Below are 19326 nucleotides of genomic sequence, written 5' to 3'. Positions count from 1 at the left end.
CTGCATGAATCAACATATATAAGAGTCAAAGATTATTAGAGTACAAAGAGAATTAACATGCCCAAATCAAATGTAAGAAACCAGGAAAAGTGGAGCCAGGAGGAAATACTACATTGCTACTTACTGTATAATCATGGCAAAACTGCAGAACTGCTAACCAGCTGCGTGGCAGGGTGTGGCAAGGGTGTGTTGTACACATCTCAGTCCCATTTATTATCAATGCTCCGTGTCACTATAGTTTTATAAAACTGTTTATTAATTATATCTTCAATTCTGCTAACTCGACTGAGGTATAATTCACCCACACCACTTAAACACCCCCCTTTGATTCAATTAGTGGTAAAAAGGGTTTCTGGAGCAATCATATTTCAAAAATTCATCTCTGAGATATGGATATGTGCCAATATCGATATGCAAGGCTATGCATCTATATAAAAGTGAAAAGCAAGTAAACTGTCAAATGACTAGAATCAGCTTAGGCAATGTATCGAAAAAGGATTTATGCATAATAAAAGTGATATCAGAACCATAATGCAATGTCCACAGACATAGAGGACCATAGAGGAACCCAAAAAATGACACACGAACATGAAAAAGATCAGACATGAGTAACCAAATTAATTAAAGCAATGGAAATATTGGTAAATAAATATAATGTAACTGGTTTAATTTACTTGGGAGGGAAACGTGTTTCATTATTAACACTTATTTATAATATATACTGCAGTGTACAATAAATGGATGTATACAATGTTAAATGAAGAATACAACATACAAACTTAGAAGGAATGTTTTTCCAAAGAATGAAAAATAAACATTTTCTTTCACATCATAATGAAAATTAAATGTAATTATAAGCACATTTTCAATAAACATTTTTTACAATGTTTTATTGAATTAACTGTTATATCTAAATCTTATGCAACTGAAAACAGTTTCTGTCTTTTTATATTATTTCTTCCTTTGACTTTCTTAACTAGCTGTACCATTGAAACATTCTGCTGGTAGTTGATGCGCCTTCAGCCAAGACTCTAGTCTCCACATCCCTTGCATAAACTGTGATTAGCAACCCTGAAAAAAAGAATAACAAAAGCATGCATGGCTTTTTATAGAAATCAGAGTCTGGGCTGTTGGAGGTCTAATTTCTGGTACAATGTTTCTGAAGTATGGCAAGCTTTGAAGAGAATTGCAAGGTAGAGGCATATTGATTTCCACTGCTATTCCATTTTCAAATAACATTTTTAATTAATGTATAGTCGTGTATACTAAAAAGTTGCTTAGCATTATATTTTATTTCATTGCTTTCGAGACAATCCTCCTTAAAGATGTAAAACTAGATTTTTATCCATAAAGGATATGGCACATTAGGATTTTTTCAATATCACTTCAAAGAGAAGAGATTCAATTACTGAGTATTGCTGGGTTTTCTGTCCTGTAGGGAGAATGGGTTTCAGACTATGTGTAGAGTTTTCAGTTCTCCCCAATGGCAAGCGATCCAGGGGACTTCTTGGCATTTTGATGCTAGTATTTGTAGCAGAATCGAATAGCTTAGGGTGCTATAGCCCTAGTGCATTATGCACATCTAATGACACTGAATGGAAAGCTTTGACATAAAATATAAAGATACTATAAGTCACCAAGCAGTTCCATAACCATATATACAGCTCATAGTACGCCTAGTTCTTTTTTATAATACACAAATTACACCACTAACCACCAGCTGTACATGGTGACATCACTAAGCACTGTTATATATATATATATATATATATATATATATATATATATATATATATATATATATATATATATATGTATATAATATATATATATATATATATATATATATATATATATATATAATTATTCAATTGTTAATTGTTACAATTTATTTATCTACCATCTAAGCAAACTACAGGACATCTTGCTGAAAATTAGGGTTTCTGCTCTGAAAATACGCATTACTGTAATTTGAATAACTATTTGATTGTGTCTTGTATTACATATTGAGAAAGGTAGTAACCATATATGAGAAACCCAAATGTACAAGAAAGTAAGAAAATACCAGTGGTATAATTGGTTGTTACTGGGCCCACAGCAAATTTAGGGCTCCAAAACACTGGTAAATTGACCTATTCTACCAAGATACTGTATGTTGAAACTGCTCATTAATTTAGTGGCCCCCCTGCAACTGCAGAGTCTGCTTCCTCTTTAGTTACGTCCCTAAGTACTACAGGTAAAAACAATAATCAGATGAAAACTGTTGTCCATTAAAGTTTAGTCCTGGCCACAAAAGCAAGCAACAGACTGACCAGTATTTTGGCAGTTCCTGAAATAGGCAGCCTCCCAAAAAAGTATGTCTCATGAAGTGCAGAAATTGCAGTGTTCTCGTGGAACACCTAATGCCCACGAGGAAGTGAGGAGTATGTGTGTCTTGCAAGTGATCTACTAAAACGTGCTCATGCATTCAGTACTGTTGATATAGCTAACTACTTAAATCAGCACAACCCCCTCTATTCATTCAATGAAAACATGCTTGTCTTTATTAAATCTCAGTTGTAAGGGCAGTTGTCACAAGTGGAAAACAACATTAGGGGGCAGATTTATCAAGGGTCGAATGTCGAATTAAAAAATCGTCAAAATTCGAATAAAAAAAGACCAACTGAAATTTATTTAAAAAATTAATTTTTATTTAAAAAAATTTTTTTTTGGGTGAATAGTCCATTTTTGTATGTATTTTAACAAAGTAAAGGGTTGGATCCAGGAAAAGAGGCCCCACATTTACAGCTTATAGAAACAGCAAACAACTAAAGTAGATTATTACTTCCAACAGACAAATCACTACTAGGGTTAGCTCATATCCTTTTCATGCTTCTCTGCATATACTCACAGGCATGCATGAGGAACTGTGTATGGGCCAAGCAATCAGAACACTCTGGGATACAGGTGAAATTAACAACTCATGATGTATATCTTTCTTTGACTGTTGCACAATGCTGTTTGGGCTGCCGTTCTGTTGAAATGTCACAAAGTCTATGCAGGTATATTATGCACTTGAAAAGAGGTACAATCTTACCTAAGAGGTTTGTTGGTCCACACCCATGGCAATTATGACACAACCTACTTAAATAAAACTTTTGGTAACATTTCACAAACAATGTAAAATTAGTCACATCACGACATCATTCTATATTGTGCTATAAAACATTAAGCACTTGCATGGCCCATGAATAAAAAAAAATGTAGCTGCATCATAATTCTCAGTTACATTTATGTTTTCTTTAAAGCCACCAATTTGAGCTATACACCTGTGGCAATGATACGGGTGGTTGGGGTGATTTCAATACTTTGAACATAAATACAAGGTGCTAGATATCCCAGAACTACTGACACTAAGTAAACTGACTACTATCACCTGAAAAAAGCCTGCATATGATTATCTAAAAGCAAACTGGGACATTTCTGGGTACATTAAGCTTCTTAAAGTACCCAAATTTGCCCAGTCTGTCTAACTTTGTTTCTTTACAGGAAACAGATGAAAAGTGTACATTCAGGAGGAAGAGATTTCACTAACAGCACAAGAAGGAATTATTTTCTAAATAGGCAGGTTATGAATGAGAAAGTTTACAATGAGTTATTTTTTGGGGTGATTAAAAAATAGGTCAGATGCCTCTCTAGTGGAAGGACCACACTAAATTAATATTTATTTAACAAAGAGCAGTAATTAATTGAAGAAGTCATGTGATTTCCCTCCCATATGCAAATTCTGCCAAATCCGAATCCTGCTGAAAAAGGCAGAATCCTGGCCGAATCACGAACCGAATCCTGGAGTCGGTGCATCCCTAATATTTATAAGCATTACACTGCTATCATGTTATGTCATCACAGATGTATCATATATAGCATATACTACCTAAATTTTTATCCTAGTTACACATACACAACTATAATATATATATATATTTATATATATATATATATATCTATATCTATATATATATCTATATCTATCTATATATATATATATATATCTATCTATATATATATCTATCTATATATATATCTATCTATATATCTATATATATATATATATATATATATATATATATATATAGATATATATATATATATAGATATATATATATATATATATATATAGATATATATATATATAAAAAACAAGGGAAAGTTGTGCTCACCACTATTTTTTAAAAAGCTTAGGCGGGGGTGCAATGAGGGTGTGACCACAAAATACATATAGTCAACTACAAGAGGTCCTCTGCGACATTTTGTGCATACTGCTACTGAAAAATGCCTTACCCTTTAAACAACACAGGGATTGTTTGTCCATATATTGCAATATATTTAAGCTGGCCAACTACGTCAAAGTCATCCCATATCTGGCCAGTCCTACGCTTAATTTTCATCTGATTCATTAAGAATTCAATTGCTTAATTATACATTTTACAAAGGGACTAAGTTTTACATGCAACTTACTAGCTGCTTTCAAAGTAAAACTCCCAAACTTGGCTGCCCTTTTATTAGACACCAGTGGGATCACCTGACTATAGCTGGGAAGGGTGGGAGCTACAACATGGAGCTGGTCACTGCTCCTGTATAACTATAACAAACAAGGGAAAGTTGTGCTCACCACTATTTTTTAAAAAACATTAGGCGGGGGTGCAATGAGGGTGTGACCACAAAATACATATAGTCAACTACAAGAGGTCCTCTGCACTCAACCCATTATCAATATATTTAAGACAGCTAGTAAATTGCAGGTAAAACTTAGTCCCTTTGTAAAATGTATAATTAAGCAATTAAATTCTTAATGAATCAGATGAAAATTAAGCATAGGACTGGCCAGATATGGGATGAATTTGACGTAGTTGGCCAGCTTAAATATATTGCAATATATGGACAAACAATCCCTGTGTTGTTTAAAGGGTAAGGCATTTTTCAGTAGCAGTATGCACAAAATGTCGCTGTCTTAAATATATTGATAATGGGTTGAGTGCAGAGGACCTCTTGTAGTTGACTATATATATATATATATATATATATATATATATATATATATATATATATATATATATATATATATATATATATATATTAAAATTGCCCATTAATTAGGGCCTCATGGAGCCCCCTATGCCTCATCAGGCCCCTATAGCTCCTGGGCCCCCCTGCATCCACAGGGTCTGCTTCCTCTATAGTTACGCCCCTGGCCCTTTTATTTTTGATACATTGTAAGTCCAAAGTTTCGGTCCTCATTAGGACCTCTCTAAATGAGGACTGGTTTAAAGATTTGTGTACATACAAATTGTAAATGTGCACCCAAATCACACACAAAAGGTATATCTATATATATATATATATATATATATATATATATATATATATATATATATATATATATATATATATATACATATAAATATACCATCAAGATCTGACTCCTTAGGGTATATCTCTTAATCTTACCTGGGTGTTGCTTCTGGGACCATATCCATACAACCAAATATAGCAGCTCACTCCTGGGATTTTGTTTAAAACATTAATTTCTATTCCAAAAATGGACAGGAAATGTCGATTTTGTGCCATGTTGTAATAAAGACATTAATCCCAGGAGTGCACTGCTATATGTTGGTGTCCAGATCTTTGTTTCTACTGATATTGGTTAAAATTCTTTATTTTTGCTGGTATTGGTTGAATGTCCTGTCTTAGGTAAATGAGAGAAAGTAAGAGAGGTTGTAGCTATACATTTCTTAGCAAATGTAATTATAAAGTCTACAGCATTGTACCCCTGGGAACAACGATCAGAATGAACATGACAGATACAAACTGATAGCAGTTGCTGGTTAGGGACCTACACTTGAGCATGTTAAAGGATATAGAAGAAACTAACATAACACAATATATGAGTGGGTGGAAGCGTAGGCCAGCGTTATCCAGAGAGAGCTATTCTATAATAAGATGGATATTTCATAAACTGACAACTTCTAAAAAGCAAAAATATGAATACATTTCTAAGGGGGAAAAACAAAGCTTAAGATCTGAAAGGTAGTTCCCAGATATGTACCTATGACAAGGTATACCATTGACTGTGAAGGAGCATCCATGAAGCATAAAACACCTATGGCCATAAATTTAATTAGATCCCAGGTGTGCCACAGCAGTTATACATGAAATGCAATGCACACAAAAAGTACATACTGTGCCAATAAATACTATAGAGCAGAGCTGTACAATTGGCGTCCCTCTACCCCCCCTTGTGGCCCCCACATGAAAGTCTGCCTCTTGTGTAAACTTTAGAAGGTATCACTACAGAGATTAACTAGCCCCTGTATTGTTTAAACCTCATATTCAGACTGTAATCCTCTGTATTTCACACATGTAATCCCCCCTGTATTGTTCACACCCCTAAAGCCCTGTACTGTTCACACCTGAGACCCAGACTGAAACTGCCCTCACACGAACTACTGAAAGGGCACCAGCATTGTGTCACTGTATGTAGTACATCTTAAGAGTGGTCCTTCCATGTCTCCTGCTCTGTTCTGCCTTCCCAATAATCTCTGTGTGTGCCATGCTTTGCCTGCCCTATGCTCCCTGTGTATGCCATACTTTGCCTGCCCTACTCTGCCTGTTTGTTCCACAATCTGTCTGCCCCATGCTCCCTGTGTGTGCCATAATCTGTCTGCACCATGCACCCCGGGTGTGCCATACTCTGCTTGTCCTGTTCTCCTTGTCTGTGCTGTACTCTGTCCGCCCTATGCTGGTGTGCCATACTCTGCGTTCCCTATTCTCCCTGGGTGTGCCATACTACGCCTGCCCTTTGTTCCTTGGGTGTGTCATACTCTGCTTGTGTTTGCCCTGCTCTTCCTGTGGAACATAAGCCTGGTATTTGTTTTGGGGGTTTGTTAGCATTTGAAAATTATTGTTAGAAGCCCCTAAGGTGTTTAATCATGTGTTGGGGGTTGCTGTATTATCCACAGGGGAGGAGGAGGCATATGGATTTAAGAGTATATCTTAATATGACTTAACTTTTTTCACATATGAGTGACGAGTGATATCAATTCAGTGAGCATAAACCATTTGGCTTTTTGGTGTGTTACCACCATTGATGTGGACCTGGTCTTGTGGTAACATGGGTGTGGTTCAAAGTAAGTGTGGTTTAAAAACAGGGAATGGTCAACACTGGTTTCCATTACCAGCCCTCCACCACAGATACCGGTACCACAGAAGCTGGGCAGCACCAGGGCTGGAACTAGGGGTGGGTAGAAGGGGCACATGCATAGGGCACAAAGGTGGAGGGGTGTCTGAATGCACTTTTCCGTGCACGCAAACGTGCGCTCGTCCCCGCGCTCTCCCGGCATGCACATGCAAACATGCGCCCCACAGGAGAGGTGACATAGCCGGCAGGGCTGCCTAGGGCACCCAGCCGGTTTGGCCCGCCACTGGACAGCACTGCTATAGAGGGCTCACTGAAGACTTCTTAGCACCTGAAGTGGATCATAATAGATATTCACAATAATCAGAATCCTTTAGCAGATTGTATTACAAACATTGACATTGGTCACTATCTCAACAAAAGCTAGTAAAGATTACTTGAAAGATCAAGCAGCGTAATACTCCAATTCTAAAGCTCTTTCAACGAGGTAGTTCACCTTTTAGTATGGTATAGGCATATTGGCAATTCTTAGAAACATTTCAACTGGTTTTTATAGTTTTTTTTATTATTTGCATTCTGATGCTTTCCAGCTTTCAAATGGGGGTCACTGAGCCCAAAAGCCAAAACACTACTGCTCTGTGAAGATGTAATTTTATTGATATTATTGATATTGTTACACTAATATTGTTTATTACTCATCTTTCTATTCAGGCCTTTGTTATTCATTTTCCAGTTCTCATTCACACCAATGTTTGGTTGCTAGGGCAATTTAGACCCTAGCAAACCAATAATTGCTGAACAAAATAATTCAAAAACCACATATAATAAAAAATTAAGACTAATTGCAATTATCACTCTCTTCATCTTATATTAAAATGGTCTTACTAAGCAGCATTCAAACTTACAAGGGGAGAAGTTTTTCAGAATATAGGCTGAGGTTCTCATCATGACATTTGGGGGGTTATTTATCAAAGGTCGAGTATGTGAGGTTTGTTAGGTTTTTTTATACCTTGAATAAACTCACAACTCGAATGTTTTCAAATTCATGAAAAAAACTCAAAAATAAAAACTCGAATCAGTGTAATCTGGGTGAAAAGCTCGAATTGATCGAGTTTTCTGTGGAAAAAAATCTTGAATCACACGAATAGATTGAGTTTTTGAGCAAAAACTACCAAAAAAATCCCAGACATCATGAAGGCTCCATAAATCTTCATATGGTTCAAGGGATCTCTACCACTGACTTCTACTTGACCTCAACAGATTTTAGCTGGAGTATTTTTGGATTCAAGCTTCGGGGGTTATGAATTATTTTTTTTTTAAAAACCTGAAAAAAAAAATTTTTTTAACCCAAAAATCGAGTATTTACTGAGAACTACCCTCCAAAACTCAATTTTTTCGTCAAAAATAACAACTCTACCTTTAATAAATAACCCCCTTGGTGTAGTAACTATTAGCTACAATTATCAAGCTTTGTTTAAAAAATTATAAAAAAATTATAGACAATATAGTATACATTTGCACTTGATATTGTATTATATGTTTATAAGAGAAGAGTTGGGAAATCTGATTAAATTCATTATAGCTTATATTTGTAAAATGTATTTTTTTTGAATTTTTGTTTCAGATTGGCTTGGTATGATTCCTGTAACACACGTGACTGCATCTGTTTCATTTTCCTCATGGAGCAGCAGCCCAGTACTGCTTTATGCATAAGATTCTGGGTCATATAAATGAATGCCTCAAGATACAGGAATGATTATTATTATTATGTATTGATATATTGCCAGCTATTCTATACTGCTGTGCAATGGAATGGTGTGCATACACCATTCCCTTGCACAGCAGTATAGAATAGCTAGCACAGTTTGTTTTATGACTGGATATTTTATAATATGTTTCACGTGGGTGAAACATATTATAAAATATCCAGTCATAAAACAAACTGTGCCTAAAATAATGTGCAACGTTTAATGGTATAGTTCTAAAAGACTTCATTACAATTTAAAAAATAGTAGGCAATTGCAATTTTATGGATAAGGTATCCATACAAGATGGGGATATGGTCAGTTATAGGTAAAGATTCATAAGATTGGTAAAGAAAATAATATTCAACGTAAAGAGCAAATTTTTTGAGATGAGATCCTTCCTTAAAAACATTGGTCTGATTGGCCGTGCATGTAAAGATACCAATCAGGAAATCAGTTGGGAATTTGTCACTATTATTTTATCCTTATGGTCAAAATGATTGCACATGACATGAACAATAATACTATTGCGTTCATGTGCCCCGAGGTCATTTATACCTTTTTCTGCTGTTGATCTAATATAAAATGTACTGTTGAATAACAAGCACACTGTCATTTACTATTAATGCCATGATTATTATTACCAGATTACAATATCTGAAAAATAGAACTGAAAGTGCTCTTTTGGTTGATAACAATTAAAATGTAAGCAGTTTACATACATTGCAGGCCAGTAACCTGCATTTATTAGAAGTGTCCCACCTAATCTAAAAACTTTAATGTGTTCTGCAGATTGCACTGTGGTCCAAACTGTATGTATCCACTTAAAACCTGGCACCAGAAATGAAGGGATGATGTATCTATCCTATGTACTGCACAGATTTCACCAAAGAACATTTTATTGTATTCTTCCTGTTAAAATTACCAGATACATTCAAAAAATGTCAATAAAAACAATTGAAAGAGGAAAAAAAAAAGTACCAGATACAATGTTAAGGTTGCAGCCTTTCCTTTAAACAGTGAGCAAATCTATATTCTTAACACTTTCAATGTATGCTACATACCTGATTGTAATGTAGTTTAGCTGGCAGCCTAAATCTCAGTGAATAATTAATGAAGATCAAATGTGTGTTTTATATGTAGGGAATATAGAAATGCTGCATACATTTTAACATGTAGTAGAACAATTGTTTATTAATATTTATGGGCTAGATTACATTTAAATGATAAAGCCTTTCAAACATATCTATGGAGATCTCCAGCTGGACAGATATTACAGCATGTGGATTTAACAATAATCTGGCTTTAAGCAAATATAGTAAGCAAACCTGTATGAAAAAAGAAATATGCTCTGCATGCTGAAATATATGAAGTCCCACATTAAACAAATTCCAGAAATCTCCCTTTCATTGTTCTACAAAGAAAATAACTTTAGTGATAACCCTTTAGTTAGTAGTTTGTTAGCAGGGTATTTCTGCTAATGCTGAGAAGTAAAGTTGTAAACTGAGGAAAATATGAGATGAAACTACCTCAGTATATGGCTTTTATATTGTTTTCCCATATTTAGTTAAAAAATAGAGACATAAGTCTCCAAGATCACCCATCTCAGGATATTGATGATGTCTTTTGTTTCCTGTGCAATTACGCCTTCTCTGATTTTTCATTCCAAAAATATTTTCCTGGCAAAAGCAAACCTAAAGAGGTTTAAGAACTGGCAAGTAGGAATAAAATTCAATACACATCAGGAGAAGCTTTTTACACTCAGCTGGGGCTTTGTAGAGCTCGGAATAAATAGCTTTCCATGCTTTCTTAATCAGAAGTCAATCTGAAAATCCATAAAATAAATGGAAGCAACTAGTTGAGAGAAAGGTCTGTCCCTCCAGTAAATGAGAATTTCCACAAGGCTCCCCAATGGGTAGAACAATCACTATGACAAATAAGACCCTTCTATATTATTAGCCAAAAAACAAAATAAACATATTTGTGTTGGTCAAGTAAAGAAAAATGCTGCAAGATTATACAATGGACACATTTTAAATAGCATTCATTAGAACTGACAAATGGGAAGCCCATTTGCCAGATGTGACTCTTAAAAGTATTTTGTCTGCCCAGTGTTCTCTGTACGACATCATGATTTTAATATACCTATACCTGTGACTATGAGATCATCAACCCACTGTAAGGAAGATGTTTGCTTGCACTGGATATAAAATTAGGACAAGCAATAAACAATTCTGTTCTAGGCTGTCTGTAGTAGGGTCCTAGTATTTATATATAGGATAACTTCTGACAGATGGCCCTTTAGTCATTGTCAAATTATAACTCAGGAGCTGAGTCAAATAAAAAGTGGATCTTGGCCTTGTGGCACCATTTTCCTTTGCTAAAGTGTTCTCCTATAATTGTTATAAATGAAAAAACACACATTGTCTCTATATTAATAAATTATGCAAGTGTTGTTTCTCTCCAGTAAAATTTCTCCAATTATCCCTTTAAACATTACCATTATAAACTGAACCAGAATAAAGAAGCTCCAGCAGGACCAGGCTTTTCAAGGTAGACATTCCCATAAATCCCCAGTGATACAGCCTGTTCTGCCTTCTTCCCAGTGACATACATTCTACTCAGTGATTGTATTACATTAACTCTTTGCAGCAAGCAAATACCAGGAGGATCTACTTATATAGCACAAACATAATGGGGTTGTTATTGTATGGAAAGATCTGAGCTGCTCATTAATCAGCATTAAGGAATGCAAAAATAGCAACAGTGGACCATTCATACCTTCCTTTAGCGCAATGGAACATAGGGTGATTTTGGGGGCCAAATGAAAGTACCTTGGGGCAAATTCACTAAGATTCGTAGTTGCGCCAGGCGTAACTTCGCCGCACTTCGCCACACTTCGCCAGGCGTAGTTTCCCCAGCGCTCCGCAAATTCACTAAAATCCGAAGTTGCGCTCAGGGGTAGCGTAAGGTTGCAAAGTTGCGCTAGCGTTGATTCGCTAAGCGAATCGAAGTTACGCTAGCGATGGTTAATTTACATACAGCGCCAAATTCAAATTTCAATGGAGGAATATGTAGCAGCACTACAAATGCCTGGGAAACCTTCAAAACATCAAATAATTTTTTTATTTTGCACTACACATGTGCCCACTGTATAGTTAAGTTGCCATGAGTTAGGAAATGTAGGGGGGAAGGAGGGGAGCCCCAAAAAAAGTTTCGATCTTTTTCAGCCTATCACCCATGATATAGAAAAAACGCCAGCCAACTTTTTTTAAAGCAATCCCTATCTACTCTATTGCGCTTCGCCTGGTCTGAGGTGGCGAAGGAAGTCTAGCGTAAAAGGTAGCGTTCAGTACAATGCGCGTGTTAGTGAATTTGCGTAGTTACGTCCGTTGCGCAAATTCGGCACGCGTAAGGGTGCGAAGTAACACTAGCGAATTTACGCCAGCGTTCGTTAGTGAATTTGCGAAGTAACGAAAATGCCCAATGCTAGCAAATTGACGCTAGCGTTAGGCGCTTCGGCTCTTAGTGAATTTGCCCCCTTGTCTGATACATGTAAACTCTTTCTTTGCTTTGTGTTTAAGCATTTTTTAAATTTTTCTGTTCAAGTTGTTGATTGCTAAACAAAAGTCACATTTCCACTGCACAATGTTTTTATTTATTTATTTATTTTTAGGCTGAGTTAGGCTGAGCTGAAATCCTAGAGCTTTTCACCAGCTGCTATACAAACTGCTATGCCCACACTTCGGGGCCCATTTACTCGAGTGAAGGAATAGAATAAAAAAAAAACTTCGAATTTCGAATGATTTTTTTGGCTACTTCGACCATCGAATTGGCTACTTCGCCCTTCGACTACGACTTTGACTTCGAATTGAACGATTCGAACTAAAAAACGCTCGACTATTCGATGGTCGAAGTACTGTCTCTTTAAAAAAAACTTTGACCCCCTACTTCGCCACCTAAAACCTACCGAGGTGCCATGTTAGCCTATGGGGAAGGTCCCCATAGGCTTTCTATCAATTTTTTGGTCGAAGAAAAATCGTTCGATATTCGAAGGATTTACATTCGGCAGTCGTATATCGAGGGTTAATTAAACCTCGATATTCGACCCTATGTAAATCTGCCCCCTAGTACCTAATACCCCTTACTCTTTTAGATTGTAAGCTCTTTGGGCAGAGTCCTCTTTACTTCTTGTATTGGTTATTGCTTTTGTTTTGTATGTAATGTATGTTCATTGTACACATACATTTATTGTACAGCAGAATATTTAGGTGCTTTATAAATACTTAATAATAATAATACATTGATGAGATTCATTAATATATTAAAGTTTACAGCTTCCCCTAGTGCCCATATAACCCTGCATCCATTTTAACAATGGATATTCCCTCAGTACCAGTGTAACTTTGTACAGAGCCCCAGAGTCCATTTTAAACCCTAACCCTCTAGTACCCATTATGTTGCACAGACAACTGTATAAACCTTCCAAGCACTAGATTCCTACTAAGTAAGGCTGATGGAGGCAGGTTATTTTTCAGCCTATTCAATTAGCTTGGCACATATTTGCCATTCTACTACCTTCACATAAAAAATGCTGGTGGAGATATGTGCAACCATTCTGTCCAGCACAGTAGGTCCTAGGAAAGCATCGCTGGAGCCCAGATATTTTTTGGCCTGCCTGGGTGCTGGAGGGCCCTGCTGCCTGCCAAAAATATAGTTGCATATAAAAAAAAAATTGTTGCTGTCTGGGCCATTAAGCTCCAGTTGTCAATCATATTGGTGGCCCAGGTGACCAGCCTCTAACATGTGTCTCTAAAATGTGATAGTGATTTGCATAAGAGGCAGCTTATGTCTGACCAAAAAAATTGCTGTGTATGGCAGACCCTGTCACCAATGGTCCAACAAGTTCTAAGAAATTCTATCAAGATGTCCTCTCCAATGTTATCAGCATGTGACAATATAATTACTTGTTTATATGCTGTATTCTACATACTTCATAGCTAGTAAAATGGATAATTTGCATATTACTGAATCATGGATGTATGAAATGAATTCATGTCTCTCTTTTTTGTTTCTGACTTGGTTATATTTTCTACTCATGGTACTTTAAGATGTTGCATCTTAACTGATCTTGCTGTTGACTTTTTCTGAAAGTGTAAAAATATTCAAATTTACCTAGGGTAACAGAGCGCATGACTGATGAGTCGTTGTCATGCTCCTACCCATGAGGGAAGCAATTTTTATGCCAAAAACACAGATTTCCATGTTGATGTTGTAACCCAAGGTACTCCTGATGACATTTCTCTGACATGAGTGCAGCCATCATTTTCCCATCAAAAGCATTGCCTTAATATATGACAAGCTTTAAAACCTCTTCATTTGATCAGCAAAATGTCCAATGAAATGCAAAGCAGTGAAATATATTTTTATATGCAATATGTTTCCAAAAGATGTACTCACCGTTCTTATCTGCCCGGCGGAAGATCTGGGTGCAAAAAGACAAAAATTATATGACTTTAGAAAAACAAGTACTGGTATTTAATGAACTGTCAACATCTAATCATTTTCCATTCATTTCATACCTAAAAAATAAAATATAAAACATCTTATAAGGGTATCCAACAAATCACAGTAGACAAAGACAGCTCTGTTTCCATTCTACTGCATGTGGTAGATTTTCCAAAGTTATATCAGCATTTCATAGGCTGCAGGTCAGCTACGCTTAGAACAAGTTAATAACTTCATAATAAGTTCAAATGTTCTCTCTGATCACGTCAAGCCTATTCAAGTAATTTCCCATAGGGAATTGAGTGTTTATTGCAAAGTATAAAAGTTTTTTTCTTTTTAATTGCTCTTAGATATTTTCTATAATATTATGCAGCAATGCTGCTTGACATTTGCTGGAGCTGGTGGCAGATAGTGAGATTATTAACACCTCCTGTACTGCAGATAAAGGATGCCAGTTTAGATCTTTACTTCCCAGAACAGTAATATCCCAGTGGTGATAAGAAATGCACTTCTTCAGTGAAAAGAGACCACTTTAAACATTGTAGTGGCATAACAAGCTTTCATTCTTGCACCAACAGCTGATGCAAATTATCTCCTTTAAATTCCCCTCAATCTTCTAATGGCCACTGAGTTTCTGCAAAACTGTTGCAATTATTGTATGATTATTTTATGTCACATATACCACAAACATCTTTAAGTCTTCAGTTTTCAGCATGCTGCACCTACTGTACATAAAACCTTTAGCTGGAAATGTAATATAATATCCTTTTTATGACAAACTATAGTGGGAATTTAATTGGTGAACTTACAATCCATCAGTTGTGTTTGAATGCGTAGCTGTAAAAGAATAAATTATATATATAAATTGTAAAACATTGATGGAGATTTGATCTACATGCAGCAAGTGAGCTTTCCAATATTGGAATAAACTGTGCTTGTGCCAGAGGGAAAGTACAGAATATAATGGGTACTTTGAAAGTTTGTTACAGAACAGAACTACCTTAATGTTTAAACATTCTTTAAACATCTTCAAACATAAAACCAGAAAAGCCTGTCATGAGATCTTGGTAATTGGTAATAAATAACCCATATATATTACACAAGATGGGCATTTTCCAATGCACCAAGGATGAGAACACCCCAACATTTCGGCACTAAACCTTTGTCAAGGGGTATTCCACAAGAAACGGATATCATCCTTGGCAAGTGTATCTGTTTCTTTTGGTGTTTTCCTTTTTGCCTTGAAATACTTTACTGGGAGGTATGTATATCTTTGTTTATACTGAATGACAAAAATGTTTTTGATGTATGTTTTACTATTTGAAATATAAAGAATTTGTAAAAAAAATTTCTTTGGAGGGTGCAGGCCCAATACATTTTCTATTGATTTTTTGGGTACATGCTGTGGGTGTACCCTTGGGCTAATTGCACCTCACTTACATTCTATACAAGAGGAGTGGTTATATAATGTACTCCTTAATCCTCCATTAATCTGTATTTCTGTAAAATAATGAAGGCAGCTCAGCACAGGCATTTTATTGGTGCTGCACTTAGTGCTCCTACAGGCATTACTAGAGCAGTGTGCCCACTTGACTGTCGGGTGCTCTTGTGCTTGTAGAGAAAAAACACCTGGAGCAGTGCTGCATTTTAGCACAAGAAAGAAGAAGCTGACAAAAGGTTTGCGAAGAAGCTTCAGGGGAGTTTTGCTGGATGTCTGGGCGACTCCAAGATTAGTAAAGGGGAGAAGTTTGAGAGTGGGACCTGGCACAAAAATATGAACAAGCGAGTAAAGAGCTGGAGAGTTGAGCTGGGGGAAAGCTGGTCTGATGCCCATGTGGAATGGGCAACAATACAAGAAGTGAAACTGTTAGGAAAGCAGGAGGAAGATGGCTGGTGCTCTGTATAAAAATAATTATTATTTGCTCTTAGAATCAACTAGAAGTTAGGTATGATTTACTTGTGAAAAGCTTGAAAAGTAAATGTGCTTTTTTCAACCTCAGTACTACAAAGCTATGAATTTATGGCTAAATAAGGGTTCCAATCTAAACTATGCAATACAAATCAATGCAAGGCAATGCAGTACACTTGAATATATACTTATGAAGTATACCCACCCTCTGCATTGTTTGTTTTATGCAACTATTTCATTGACAAAAGAAAACTTTTGATCCAAAGCTGAATTAACTAACTGTTGTAAAAGGCTATTCATGTATCAATGTAATTATTCTGATAATTAGGTCCGTTACAGAAAATCACAAACCATAATCAGGTTGTATGTATATATATATAGAGAGAGAGAGAGAGAGAGAGAGAGAGAGAGAGAGAGAGAGAGAGAGAGAGAGAGAGAGAGAGAGATATGCAGATAGCTGCAGAATATTTCATGTGTATATATGTGCCCTTATTCCCTTGCCTGCATACAATTCATGCGTTAAACACGCAGTACACGCCTTGCACACTCTCTCTAAATTAACCTACATATAGCGATGCAAAGAATAATGCATAATTTATTTCTATAGGAGATAGGCATGGAGATTTTAGTAAATGCATCTTGTGAGTGCCTATTGTGTATAGATTTTTAAGAAATGTGTAAGAAAATTACTTGATATTGGTGTGCATATGAAATGTACTGTATATGCAAGCAGTCTATCTGCATGTGTATATATATATATATATATTTTTTTTTTTTTTTTTTTTTTTTACAGGTTAGACGGTATGGTTCTGACACACCAAGAAGTGATTCTGGGATATCATGATATAGAAATAAAGGACAATTTGCAGCTGTAACTAAATGGTATGAAATTGAAACAAGACTGCTGTTAAACTATTAAGTATACACGAAAGACTATTATGAGACAGTATAGCCAGATCTAAAAGTGGAGCATATAGGCACCACCACGACTGTAAAGCGATGTACATAATGTTAACAAAAGAGTGTGCACCTCAAAGTATCACATACAGAACAGACGAATCACAAGGGGCTTAGTTATTTGGGATTTAGAAGACTCGTTTCTATGGACACAGTTGAAGCATCTATCCGAATGTGGGATTCTCCAGCACAGGAGTGCACGGAGATGTATCTGCCGGTTACTCACATCCAGGATTACGGAGATGCCCCTCCTGGTGACCGGGATAGGGGTGACTTCCTCCTCTCCCCGCAGCTCTCGTTCACTCTTGTCGCTCATCTTGGTTACAATCCAGCGGAGTAGACCGTCCAGACCCCGGGCCTGAGGATGCTGTTGCTGCAGGAGCTTGTGGACGCTGTCCCTGCAGTACCGGGCTGCCTGCTCACACATGTCTGATACTGGGAGGGGGGCGCAGCCCGCCCCCAGCTTGTAACCCCTCCCCGACACCGACAAACCACGCCCATAAAATGGAAATCCACGCCCACTTAAATATGTTCCTCAGTTTGGAAGAGTGTCAGTGTGAGTGTAGCTACATTCACTGCCTGTTGGCTATGCCCCATGATGCTTACTTCCTCCCTCACCAAGTGTTCCTAAGATTTTGCGGAACGCAGCTAATTTGTTGGCCACGCCAATTTTTGTGTGGCCACACCCCTAACTACCATGTTCATTTTACATAATTGGGCATGTTATGAAAGTTTGAACACATTTCTGTGGTTTTTATGTTTTATTGCAATTTAACTAATGAAGGTGATTTGCCCTTAAATTCTTACAAAAGTATCTAAGTGCACCTGCCACCAGGTCCGGACTGAGAATTAAAATAGGCCCTGGCATTTCAGGTACACAGAGGCCCAATCAGCCCACACAGAGGCCCAAACAACCCTCACCAACCCACTAAATACTGACTTTCTATGGCACCTTATAGCAGCCCCTCTGCCATTTGCCAGAACCCACAGATTGCCGGGCCTACCTGCCACGTATTCTGGGCTCTCTGCTAAAAGCCAATTAAAGGGGTTGTTCACCTTCCAATTCTAACAGCTGCCTTTAATGAAACCCAGGGATTCTGCTCAGCAGGGACAAAGATAAGAAATGTATCAAATAAATGTATCAATTTAATACGGTTTACAGGGTTGGCGACCCCCCCTCCCAGAGCTGCTTTGAAAGGTGAAAAATGAAACTTTACACTTCAATATTAGAAAAACGGTCACACATAGAAAATAGAAAGTGATTGGAAGTGAATTCGAGGGAATTTACGAAGTACAAAAGTTTGAAAATCAAAGTAATTTTTTGGATACTTAGACCATCGAATAGGATACTATGACTTCGACTTCGAATTCAATTTGAAGTAAAATTGTTTGAATATTCGACCATTTAATAATCGAAGTACTGTCTCTTTAAAAAAAACTTCAACTTCAATACTTATTAAATTAAACCTGCCGAAGTGATATGTTAGCCTATGGGGACCTTCTAGACCATTTTTCTAAGTCTTTACACATCCAAGTAAAATCATTTGATTGTACACACATAATCGTTCGAATCGTTAGATTCGAACGATTTTACTTCGATCGTTCGATGGCCGAATTTGGTAAAAATCCTTCGACTTTGATAGATTGTAGAATTTCTAAGTATTTTAAACTTCAAAATTCGACCCTTGATAAATCTGTCACAACTTGTTTGAAGGTGAACAACCCTTTAAGTTTTAAGTTTTAAAAACTTTGTTGTTGGACATTTTAGTAACAATCCGGGACTGTGGGTTGAGCTGTCAAAATCGAAACTGTACGGGACAGTTGGGATTTATGCTCTAGTAGTCATAGAGTATGATTTTTTTTAATAGTTACAGGTTACAGTTTTGGTGACATAAACATTAGGTTCCGGAAGAGCAAATATCCATCAAATTCATTCAGTGGCATGTAACAGGATATAGCAGTTACTATGGCTGAAAGGGGAGAAAAGCCCTGGCAGTAAATTGTTATGCATGTTTTCTGAATCTTATCCTTGT

At 36.6% G+C, this 19326-nt stretch overlaps 1 protein-coding gene across 1 annotated transcript in view; it reads right to left on the bottom strand.

The window, feature by feature from the left end:
- Positions 1 to 17827, bottom strand: part of LOC108714000 (N-terminal EF-hand calcium-binding protein 2) — a 103246-nt gene extending 85419 nt beyond the window's left edge. Inside the window, exons 1-2 of the mRNA XM_018257808.2 lie at positions 17520 to 17827; positions 14380 to 14404 (exon numbers count right to left, since the gene is read on the bottom strand). Coding sequence (XP_018113297.1) covers positions 14380 to 14404; positions 17520 to 17720 — 226 coding nt within the window. The 5' untranslated portion in view covers positions 17721 to 17827. The remainder of the gene's footprint in view (positions 1 to 14379; positions 14405 to 17519) is intronic.
- Between the last annotated feature and the right edge of the window lie 1499 nt (positions 17828 to 19326).

The sequence above is a fragment of the Xenopus laevis genome, chromosome 4L (genome assembly GCF_017654675.1).
Source record: "Xenopus laevis strain J_2021 chromosome 4L, Xenopus_laevis_v10.1, whole genome shotgun sequence".
NCBI classification, from domain to species: domain Eukaryota; kingdom Metazoa; phylum Chordata; class Amphibia; order Anura; family Pipidae; genus Xenopus; species Xenopus laevis.
The sequence above is the reverse complement of the archived record's forward strand: the minus strand, read 5'-3'. Positions and strand labels throughout refer to the sequence as shown.